The 12,356-nt window shown below is 38.0% G+C and overlaps 1 protein-coding gene across 1 annotated transcript in view; it reads left to right on the top strand.

Moving 5' to 3' along the window:
- The window catches only part of cep89 (centrosomal protein 89), a 61,054-nt gene extending 49,839 nt beyond the window's left edge, over positions 1-11,215 (top strand). Inside the window, exon 18 of the mRNA XM_059354605.1 lies at positions 10,018-11,215. Within this exon, the coding sequence (XP_059210588.1) occupies positions 10,018-10,312 (295 nt within the window). The 3' untranslated portion in view covers positions 10,313-11,215. The remainder of the gene's footprint in view (positions 1-10,017) is intronic.
- The last annotated feature ends 1,141 nt before the right edge of the window (positions 11,216-12,356 follow it).

Below are 12,356 nucleotides of genomic sequence, written 5' to 3'. Positions count from 1 at the left end.
TTTAAAAAAATAGGGGTGGTCTAATCATTTTTTCCATGATTATATATATACATATATGTTTGTATTTCAGAATATAATAATACCAAAGCAATGTTAATAAGGGCTGTTTGTAAATTCGAATCCCTTACCATTGAATTAACCTCTTCTGCTGTAGAGTAAGTTACTTGACAGAGTAAGTCACTCTAAGAAGACATGAAAGACATTTCATGTAGCCAACCCTTTCCGTTGGGACTGATTTTCATGAAGATACTATTTTAGGATATTTTTACTGCAGCGTGACAGCCTTGAAAAAACTTGACTGGTACTTTTTTGCTCCTGAAACAATCTACCACTTCCCCCTTTATTCCCCTGTTGGTATGTCTGTTTTTAGCTCGGTCCCTGGGCCTGCTGCCTGCTGCTATCAAATGAAAGCTAGCTAATCAGATTGTTAGAAGATCCTGTCCTGCTCTGCCCTGAGGGCATCGTAATGACAAATCACACACTCTACCACACACATCACTCACACTACACTGGCTTCACCTCACCACAAACCACTGCAGCACTTGTGAAACTACTTTCATAACCAGATTTATCAAACATGCACCGTGCCCTGGACACTGCGAGCCATTGTGATGCCCTGACTGTCCTCCAACAGCAGCTGGAAGAGAAAAATGTGAAGCTATCAGTGAAACTGGTGGTGAGATGCTGTCTTACTTGTGTTTTTTAAGAAACCAGGTTTTTCCGCAGCCAAGTAGTGATCCACTCGGCTAAAGTCAAACTTCCCACCTCCGCACAGAAGAAATTATCTCCTTTTCTCTGTGATCCACTGCTTTGTATTCTGCCTTTGCTATAGCAGCAGACTAGCTGATACGTTGTGATTGCCGCCTGCCTGCTGAGTTCTACGTAGCCTCCAGAGAAACTGCACTGTTTGAGACTTCCAGGAGCTCAGGAGGGGATTGAGTCTTCAGATCACTTTTTCCTCTCCAACAGCAGCCCTGTGAACATAGAATGATCGGCCATATATGAGCAAAGAGAGAAATTGATCAAGATAGCTGAGGTTTCTAGTGTCTTCATTTCTTCCACCTGATCTTATAATTAATTTGCTGTGCATTTCGAATCTGTTGTGGGATGGAATGATTTTAGTATTTCATATTTTGAGACATTATAATTGGTTTTAAATTGGATTAAGAATGTACTGATAAATGTTTGAGAAAGAGTTTAAGAAAAAAATCAATTCGTTTTTTGTGTAAATTATTTGTAGATTACGTTGATAATTCATTGGAAATAGTCTGCATAGTGTTATGGTTTAAAAGGTCTAAGGACCTTTTGGACTATTATATCCAGACAAACTTGTGTTTATTTAGAAATGATTTCAGGTGATGGAACACTGATTTAGTTTTAATTCTGATTTAAATTCTTCTTTTATCTTTCGCCTTCAAACTGTGTTGGACCTTGTGGTTGCTACAGTCTTCATCTCTCCTGTTTTCACACACCAGAAAACAAGCAAGTAAAGTAAATCGCTGACGTTATTTTATGTTAATGGTATACTCTCACACTCACCTCATGCATTATTAATAGTAAAGCCTGTGAATGCAGATAAACACATTTTAGTGGTATTTAATTACCCCTGGTTTCCCATCAGGTTCAGGATTGGTTCGGAGTCTGCTGCATCCAGCAGAGAGCTTCATCGCACATTCTCTTTTGTTACTTCTTTCTTGATAGCCGTCATACGAGGTTTGGAAGAAAGGAACATGAGCTGTATTTCTTTGAAAGGGACATGTTGTGACCTAGTCTTTTATAACTTATAAACCCTTATATTAGCTCAGTAGGTTCAAGAACACATCCTTTAAGAAGTCCTGAAAAGAAGCATGGCATTGACAGTAATGGGTGGTGATAACATGGCAACCTTTTTGTACCCATTGCTGTCAAGCTTCTCTTTAGAAGGTTTGCTTTGTAGTTTAAAGCAAGTCGAGAGTGATGTCATGCATTAATGCACAGTAGGAATACTCCACTCATATAGATAATCCATAATTTGTTTGTAGAGCTGTAACCAGCACGAATATATTTCAGTCAGGGCAGACTTAGTTTTTAAGTAAAAATTAAAAATTTGACAGCAGGGACATAATTGGCTGATGGGGATCGCAAATATTTGTTGTTGTTATTATTATTATTATTATTATAATAATATTATTATTATTTTGAATGAATAAGCGTTAAAATAGGTCTTTCTTACTTTGAGCTTCATTTGTCAATTCCACAGATATAAACCAGTGTTTAAAACTTGTAGATATACAATATAATTTAAATGCAAATCAAGTTTAATATCATAAATGTTATTGTTTCCATCACACGGTTAAGCATATTATATGAAGGATAAAAGAAAACCCAAATCTATTCTAAAAAAAATAAGCATAAGTGATATATAATATGAATTTAAGTTAATTTACGTAAATGACATCTGCGTATTGCCCAAAGCCTGCTGGACGCCAACTTTAAAACAAATGTAAAGCCTCTCTTAAGAAGATATTGATCTGAGAGTAGCAAGATTCAGTTTAGAAAGGTCAGGAGCACATGTGAATGTTACACATAATTGACTATTACTCAGCCGTAGCCATATCTGTCTGGTTCAAGGACTATTAAATGATCTGTTTGTATTTGTGAAATGACTAATTTCTCTTCAGTCATGAAACAGAAGGGCAAAGGACTTTGTTGAAGTGAAGGGTTGATTGTGATGTGTGTGCCTGTGTTGTTCCAAGACAGACTTATGAACTTCCATGCTCAGATTCAGTGAATAATGCTAGTGTCTGGGCTGACAGGGCAAGGGAGTTGTTCTTTTGCAGAGCGATAGACCAAATCCTGAGATGGCTGCAGCTTACTGAAGCTATAATTATAATGGAGCTGTACTGAGGCAGTGAAGCTGCTGCTGAGCCTTTCACTATAGGTCAGACTGCTGTGTGGCAAAGTGGTCACCACAAAGACAAGCCCCTGTCAAATTTACCATCCCTCATAGCTGCAAATCTATCTCTGTACTGAGTAGCTTCATAGGAAGCAATGAAGAGTGTGGTTGCCATGGGTAACACATGTGTGCATGCTGTTTGGGTTGAAGGTAATTAGCAGACGGCGAAGTTTGTGAGGGTCTTAACTCAAGGAAGACAAGGGACAGTTTTTAGGCCATTATTCCAAAAAAAAAAAAAAAGACTTTAATTTAAAAGCATTTTTCTCTTTTTCTCCTTAAATCAAGTCAGTGCTCTCAAGATAAATGTGTGATCTCGGAGGGGCTTGATGAATTGAAATTGAATTAAAAATACTGTTTTAACCCCTATCAACAGCCAATCTTCAAAACAAACAAATTGTTGTTTCTTGTCTTCAAGTTGACCCTTTTGACCGTTAAATACTATTCATATAGGTCTTTCCTGATTTGCCACCTCAGTTGTTTAAGGTTTGGTTAAATGTTGGCAACTAAAACTACTTGATTAGGTGAGAGAATAGGTTGTCTTATCACCTTGTGACTAACTAGTGATGCAGTAGGTACTGTGTTGAGGGATCAAAGCACTGATGTTTTCCTGGCAACACAGAACAAAACAAAATATATTTCAAAGGGTAAAATTTGTGTTTGCCATTTTAGTTTACTCTGTGTTAACACTTATTTTGAAAAGTGGACAGAGTCACGTGTATCCTGGGCCATTTTCATTTTTATGATTTTGCCTTAATGGTTAGAATACAGGGGTATTTCAACTTTAAGTGAAGCTGGTTGGACCATGGAGATGCAAAATATTGCTCTCTCTTGGCTAACGCCCGTCCAGGCACAGCATCTGCATCACCTCGGCTGCCAGGTTGATGATGTTCATCTCTTTCAAACAACTTAAATATTCGTAACTGCTTAGTTTTTTTTTGTCAGACAAAGATAATCAGCTATGAAAAGATACAACTCCTCATAGAAAAAACAATACTACAACACTGAGAAAGCATTACTACACATAATCAAGGGACATTATGTCAATCAATAATTCCTCGTTGTTCAGGCAGGGTCGGGGTCCAATAGGTGGGGTAGTCTGGTACCAAATGTATTGTTAATTCATATAAAAATGATGCAATAATTCACTCTAAAATCACAAATGTCAATCTCATAATGGCACTAGAAGAAGAGTCAGGGGATAAACCAAAGTCATTAGGACCATGGATATCTATAATAGATTTAATTTCACACACTCTTATAGAAGTAGTTTTCAAGTCAATGGATTAAGAAAGTATCCATGTATGTATGCATGTGTGTATTCGTAATGATAATTACGAAAAACAAATGCAAACTTCCAGAGCTGCCAGCATGGCTGTAGACTCTGTATATTGTGTTTTTCTTTGCTTTAAGGCATAAAGCATCAGATAAGAAGTAGAGTAAAGAAGTACATCCTCAACTGTTATCAATGCATAAGCAGTGTTTTATTGTGAACCTGTTAAACTCACTAAACTGAGTGATTATTTATATTATTTACACATGTAGCAACCCATATTTGCCCTGTCCCAGCTTTGAGTCAGAAGATGGTGGAACAGTGTGTCATCCTCTTCAGACCAACAGGCTGTACTCATATTAGTTGGTAGCTTTCTTGGAATACCACAATCTTAAGCCTGTCACTTCATTTTAAATACACATGAACATTTGTGATGTGTGCTGATGTTGTCTCCTCTGTAATAATCGGTCCAGACATGAGCCTAGACATGGCAGCTGATTGCTTTAGTTGCTGACGTGTGAACAGTTCATGACGTAGGAGCTTTAATCCATTAGCCATTATAACAATAACTGCACACACAGGTAATTATGTGCTGTCTCCAAGGAGCTCTTCTTCTTTTCCCTCCTTTTATGTCAGTGTGGGAAACTGAAGGTTGTAAGTTGTTTCATGAAAACATCAAGCATAAATATCAGAAAAGGCTCTTGGCAAGCATTAATGGACCTGTGTGTGAATTAATCATCAACATGAGAAAATCTGAATATGTGTAGTAGTAGTGATAGCATTTATGTATACAGTATATGTACAGTCATGGAAAAAAATATTAGACCATTTTTTTTTCTATTTCATTTTAATGCCTGGTACCACTAAAGGTACATGTGTTTGGACAAATATAATGATAACAACAAAAATAGCTCAAAAGAGTTTAATTTTAGAGCTGATATCTAACCATTTTCCATGGTTTCCTCGATAATAACCAAAATCTTTATCAAGAACCCCATAGAAAATGGCTAGATGTAAATTAAAATTAACAAGAAATTGAAGAAAACAATAATATTTTTTTTGCATCCATGACTGTATGCATCTGGGGCTACACGGTGGTGTATTGGTTAGCACTTTCGCCTCACAGCTAGAGGGTCGCCAGTTCGCTCTTCTGTGTGGAGTTTGCATGTTCTCCCCGTGTCAGCGTGGGTTCTCACCGGGTACTCCGGCTTCCTCCCACAGTCCAAAAACATGCACTTAGGTTTAATTGGTGACTCTAAATTGCCCGTAGGTGTGAATGAGAGTGTGATTGTCTGTCTCTATGTGTTAGCCCTGTGATAGTCTGGCGTCCTGTCCAGGGTGTACCCCGCCTCTCGCCAAATGACAGCTGGGATAGGCTCCAGCCCCCCGCGACCCGATTGCGGGGGGCCATTAAGCGGTTAATGGTAATGAATGAATGAATGAATGTATGCATCTGTATATATATATATCCCCTGTAATCTCATTCTTCTGGTCACCCTTGGAACATGGATGGACTGGTTAATCCAGGGCTTTGCTGTCTTCACTAAGATCATGAACAAGACCTAGAAATACTTGTATTAATTCACTTGAGGCAGAAATGTTCACGTTTTTCCAGAAGAGGACCATGGCTTCTGACTCTCATCCAGACCCTCACACTCAGCTGCAGTGCATGCTGGAGGTCATGGTCTGATGAAGCCAACAGAACCACATCATCTGCAAAGAGGCTTTTCTGAGGTCACCAAACCACGTACACCCTCCTGCAGCCGGGTGCACCTTGAGATCATGAGCACGAATACCACAAACAGAATTAGTGGCGAGGGACAGCCCTGGCAGTGGCATTGGTCGAAAGCCTTCTCCAAGTCCACTAGACACATGTAGAGCAAGCAGCCCTCAGCCCTCCAGCATGGCAGTGAATGGATCTGCACATTAAATCTGTTGAACATAATATTAAGTGCAAGGTATGTCAAAAAATGGACAAAATATGTGCAGCAGCAGCTGACTGGCAGAGTAATAAAAACCAGTGGTAGAATGTAACTAATTACATCTACTCAAGTACTGTACTCGATACGCAATTTTGAGGTACTTGTATTTTTTTTTGAGAATTTCCTTTTATGCAATTATATACTCCTACTCCAACATTTTAGAGGCAATTTAACTATATTTAGCTGCCAGCTTTTCAGGTCAAGATTTTATTTAAAAAGTGTGATCAATTTAAAATGATTATGCCTCTTTTATTGATTAAACCACTAGCACTATATTAAGCAATTAAAATCAACCTACCCTTGAAAACAGTAAAACACTGCTTACATGAATGCATAAATAATGATAGTCCAATTATATACACAGTGGTCCATGAAGTTGAATATTTTTGTTTTCAGACACAGTCCTCTGTTAATCTCTTCATTTGCATTCTGATATGTTTGGAAGAGATTGATTAATAAAGTTTTGAGAAGATATACACTTTATCTGTCAAGAATAAATCACATTGTCACAATCGTTTCATGGAAAGAGGTAAAAAAATATTTAATTCCAACTTTATGGGCAACGTGTATTTCAAATATACATAACAATGTGAGTGGGAACATTCTGCATAACAAGTACTTTTACATTTGATACTTTAAGTACATTTTGATGCTGATACTTTTGTACTTTGTAAGGTTTTGAATGCAGGACTTTTCCTTATTATATATTGGAGTAATTTCACAGTGTGGTATTAGTACTTTCCCTTAAGAAAGCGATCTGAATACTTCTTCCTCCACTGAAGAAAACCCACACATTCAAGCTTACAAAAGAAGTACTTATTTCTATTAGGACAATTGTATGAAATGGTGCAGGCAGAGAAACAAACAGCCTTTGCTGGGGCTTATAGTTTTTGTTAGCTATAGCCAATTTAAACTTCAGCTAAAGGTCGGGTTGTTTAATGATTTTGACAAGTTTCTTTTGAACAAAAGCTTAAAGCCACATTTAATGAGAACTGAACATAGATTTTTTTTCACCACAGGCAGACCACATTTTGGGACATTACACGTGTTTTATAACTGGTACGACCAGACTCAAATGTCATCACATCTGTCATTGTGCTGATTATGCTGAAAAAGCCTCATCCCTCTGAGTGTTAACAAGCTGATATCGAAGAAAACTCCAGAAAACTGACTTTTATGGCATAAATTGAGTTTGAATGTGTGAGCACTTCCAAGTCAGAGCCTTTAACAATCTTACCACTCTGACAGTTATTCCCATATGATCTGAATGCAGTGCAACATCCCGACAGGGCCCAGTGATTGCTGCTTTATTTAGAAACACTTCACTTTCTCCTGCATTGTGCCTGGTGAGTTCATTTGATGAAAAAGTGCTCTTGTGCTATAGCTAAAAGGTCTTTACTAACATGAAGCTAAATGTTGTTGCCTGGAGGATGTAAAACCCTCAGGCACAGTGATTTTAGAAATGCGTGATGATTTATTTATTAGCTCTGATTAAAGAAGGTGTCATTCTTGCCACAATATACGCTGTTTATGTGAGGTTTAATCCGATCCAATCCTAAATGTGCTTTGTTTTACAAGGTCTGCCCACAATCAGAGTAACTTAGCATGTCAACTTAAACATTAGTGCATGTGACAGACTGGTAAACACTAATGTTCTAGAATTGAAATCCCCATATTATCAGCTAAATCTAATTAACTGATGTGTTGAGGCAAAGGCTGTTTTTCAGCCCATTTTAATTAAATCTAGATGCAGTTTGTCGGTGAATACCCCTGACAACAACAGACAGACAAACAGGTAGCGATGAAAAGGGTTTCTCGCTGCCACTGTCACACTAGCAGGCTGCTGCTCTGTCACTGCAGCATTAGGCATTTGCAAGTCACTGCTCAAGTAAGTCGGCCATATAGAAACAGTGAAATGTCTTTGATTACAGTTAGTAATTCTTAATTATCTGTCTCATTTTCAGAAATGTCACTCAGGTCCCAGTCTTTTTTTCTTGTTTATTCTCCTTGGCGTTCAGTCCCAGCTAGGAAAGAATCCTTGGCTTTCTTTTTACTTTTTTTTTTTTTTTTTTTACACCCTTTTATTTGTCTTTTTTTTTATCTCTAACTCTGTTTTGGATTGAGTTTTTATTACTATTTTATTTTATTGTTTTACTGTTTTTAGTATTTTATTGTTTTCATTGTTTTTATTTATACCTATTTGTGTATGATTTATTCTATTTTAATAACTGTACAGTACTTTGGTCAACTTTGACTTGACTTGACTTGCTCCAAACTCCAGATGCAAAACTGACACCTGTACATTTTTAGTCTATCCAGTATATATGGATAAATAACGCAACATGAATTTTCACCCTGCATTACTTGAGCGAGTTTGACAGCACGGTAGAATTAGTGATTATTCAGGTTAGTCACGCAAGATGCACCAGTGTAAACAATGCCGCAATTTTTTTTCCGTTATCAACCATGGACAGAATAACCACTGTTGCTGCTTTTTGCACCTGTTGTGGAAGTCCTTGTTGCGTTGTTGGTTTTGTGAGGTCTGTCTGCAGGATGACAAGCAAAGAATGTTTAAATTGCTTGTTTTCTAAATGGAGTTTGGATAGATCAGGACTATGTTATGAAGAATAATCTCAACATTGAAAGGCTTTCAATGTTGAGATTAGCCTCACATAAATTTCACATTTGAGTTGAACATTTCAACTTGGCATATGCAAATGACCCAAATATTGCATATTTTCTTCATCTGGTGTCTTTTCATTGACATTGCTTGTAGTCGCAATGCCTAAAAACTCACTTTGCGTTTGATGTGAACACACAATGAAAATGAGAACCAGAAACACAATTGCAGTCAGCTCTGTGTGGACAAAGACGTAACAAATATAACATTAACATTTTTAATAGGAAAGTATTTGATTTTTAGTTCATATTTAAAGATTTGCTGAGTGATGCTATACAAATATGTTTAGCTAAATACAGGTTAAGGTATCTGAGCTGATAGCACAATGCTAAACAGGCTTATGTGCTTGCACACACACATTTGTTTTACCCTCCTTTTTAGGTTAGTTTCAATTATGCAATTTTATATCAATATCTCCATCCATCTTACTGCATACTCCTCCATTTTACTGACGCCAAACACTTCATTTTATAGCTCCACCACTGTGAAATTTAACCAAACCAGATACTGCTCACATTCTGATGCTCATTGCTGCTAAGGGCCTTTCTCTCTTCCATTTACAAAATACAACGCTTCAGGCACTACTTAAGAAATAATTGGGAGAGGAGATGACTCATGCAATTGCATTCCCAGCAGCCCGGTGTTTTTGGATAAAGAGGAGTGAAGACTAGTCAGTGCGGAGGTAATCTTGTTCTGCACAATGTGGATAGAGATTTGAAATGGAGCTGTGTGAGCGACTGCAGGTCCTCAGGGTGTCACCACTGTCTGCTGTAGTCATGACGGTGGTGCCAGTTGCACAGAAGAGATCAGCAGATACCCTGACACTGCAGCCACAGTGAGGTATGAATGAGTTTCATGACACCAGCAATGCTGCATGTCACCTGTTTTCCAACTGAAAAGAAGCCTCCCTCATTACTACACACACACACACACACACACACACACACTTACCTCAGCCTCTTCGCCTTTTTTATTCTTTTATATATTTCTTTGCTCATCCTTTTGGTTAATTTACGTCTGTCAGCCTTCACATTAGTATTATCTTTTTTTCTTAAACTACATTTTCAGGACTTTGTTGTTTTCTTTATTTATTTTATCTCAGCTTGTACGAACTTATGTCTTGTCTTCTCCCCTCTCTTTGCTCCTCCAGGGAAGTAGAGGAAGAGTTGGAGGTGGTGTGGCAGGCGGCAACCAGGGAGAACAAGCAGATCATGGAGACACTTTTGGACTCAAGACTCACTATGGACCTCCCTGATCGGGCCTTTTGCCCTCCAGATGAGGCCACTACATCCACCCAGCACCAACCGCACAGCTCCGGGCCTCTCCTCTTCACCTCTCATCAAAGCCCTGGGCTCCAGAGAAGGTCCATATTCACATCTGACTCAGATCACCAAAACAAGTCCTTGGACGAGAAGCACAAGCATGGGTTGAATTTCTATTGCTAAGAAGAAAATAAATACTCCTGAATATGCCACTGTACGGACAGCCGCCACATTGACTTTCTCTCACGGATAAAACTTTAAGCTGCAGTTGGTAACATATAAATAAAACTTTTGTCATATTTTATGAAACTGACACTACACTACCACATCTTGACAGTAGTGCTTACGATAAACTGTGAAAGAATCAGGTTGGGTGGGGCTTGGTTTTGTAAATTTGACAGTTTTAGTGGACGTGAGCAGTGATTCAGAATACGTTTGAGACTCCTCGGCTCTGAATGGTTTTTACCCTTTGGGCGCAGTGAATCTTGCAAAAGGCCATTAGGAGCACTAGAAGGAGGCAGAAGAGCATAATAGGTTTTTTTGTTTTTCTTTTACAGATTATCTGGCTCATATTACTGTCAGGATATAGTGCCAGTTTAAGCAAATATGACAAAAAGTTCCCTAGTGAACCTTTTACCTATACTGTCTCTGTGGTGGTAGCCAGTATGTACAGTGAAGTGGCAGCAGTAGAAGTGTGGGTAAACTCGCTCCACACTTATTTGTCCTGAAATTTGGAGGGAGGAATCATAAAGAAACAGGACAGTTTATCGAATAGCTCAGTTTTAACAGAGTGGCCAAATATACCTGACATCAATATGAGTCGTCAGAAAGACTGCCATTTTATAAAGATAAGGTTATTTTTTAATGCATTTGTCTTTTTTGAAAACATCTCAGGGTTTTATGGACCATGCCAAATATAATAGAATAACAACTTTACCCAATAGTGGAGAAAGTTGCATTATTCAGCTTGATTATCCTAAAGAATGGAGCCAACATTGCCACCTGCTGGGCACATGTGGTAATGACATTGTCACAGTGGCAACGTTACATGGTGCAGAACAGGCACACCTGGAAACGGTGTGTTCAAAATGAACACTCAATTTTCAATGAATGAAATGATATTCAGTGATTTACTGTTGATGTATTTCAGGAGATTTCCTTGTTCTGAGAATATTCATATGCAATAAAAAATTTTAAAAATGGTAAAATAACTGAATGACATGCTTTTAAAAAGTGTTAGGGTAAAAGAAGAGAGAATTTCCCCACACTGTCCAATTTAGGTAAAGGAAGATGGTACAAAATATTTCAACAGCAGGATAATACATGGCCCTGCGACCCGAGTGTGGATAATGAATGAATGAATGATAATACATGACTATATATATGTATATAGTCGTGACCTGATTAGTACCTATTTGGCAGCACTTGTGTGCATTGGTCTTTCACCTTTGTTGAGTTTGTGTGTGCTCCAAGCATAATATGCCACGTTTGTCCCTTCAGGATCAGGCCCGCGCAATAGGGCAACTGGAAGCTGGTGTTCTGGTCTGCAGGGTGGAAGCATTATTTAGTGTCAGCCCTGGTACCATTTCCAAACTTAAGACCAAGTTCCGTGAGCAAGCAACTCAAAACAAGAGTGAACACCAACAGAAGAATATTGGGTAGCGCTTTATAAAAAGGTCCTTAATAACCATTGATTAACAAGTAATAAGGCATTGTTCTCGCTTTAGATCCGGTAGTTGCAAAAAGCATAGGTAACTTATAGTTAACTTATAATAGATGAGCAATAAAGTATATTTTAATATCAATAAGCAAACAAAATAAGATTAATAAAGGCATGGCAAAGACATAATGGGTGGGTCATGGGTGTTTGTAATGCCTTTATTAACACTTGTATAAGCTTATAAACACACTAATGTTAATAAGCATCTTGTAAGGACTTACAAGGGCCTTATTACTTGTTAATCAATTGTTATTACAAGGACCTTAATATAAAGCGTTACCAAATATTGTGTGGGGTTTTGGCACGTTTACCTGTGTTACTCATTCCATGAAAGCACAATCCTTACAAGTTGTACCTTGTTGTAAAGGTGACTAATCAGGCTATCAATGATATACAACATCAATGAGAATTATTAAAGAGGAGAAGTAATACATTTTTCTAAGGAGTTTATATGTTCCTGAAACCTTCATCAGGTTTAAGCTGATGAAAGGTCTAAGGATCAACCTG

Source organism: Centropristis striata, chromosome 2 (genome assembly GCF_030273125.1).
Source record: "Centropristis striata isolate RG_2023a ecotype Rhode Island chromosome 2, C.striata_1.0, whole genome shotgun sequence".
Classification (NCBI taxonomy): domain Eukaryota; kingdom Metazoa; phylum Chordata; class Actinopteri; order Perciformes; family Serranidae; genus Centropristis; species Centropristis striata.
The sequence above is the reverse complement of the archived record's forward strand: the minus strand, read 5'-3'. Positions and strand labels throughout refer to the sequence as shown.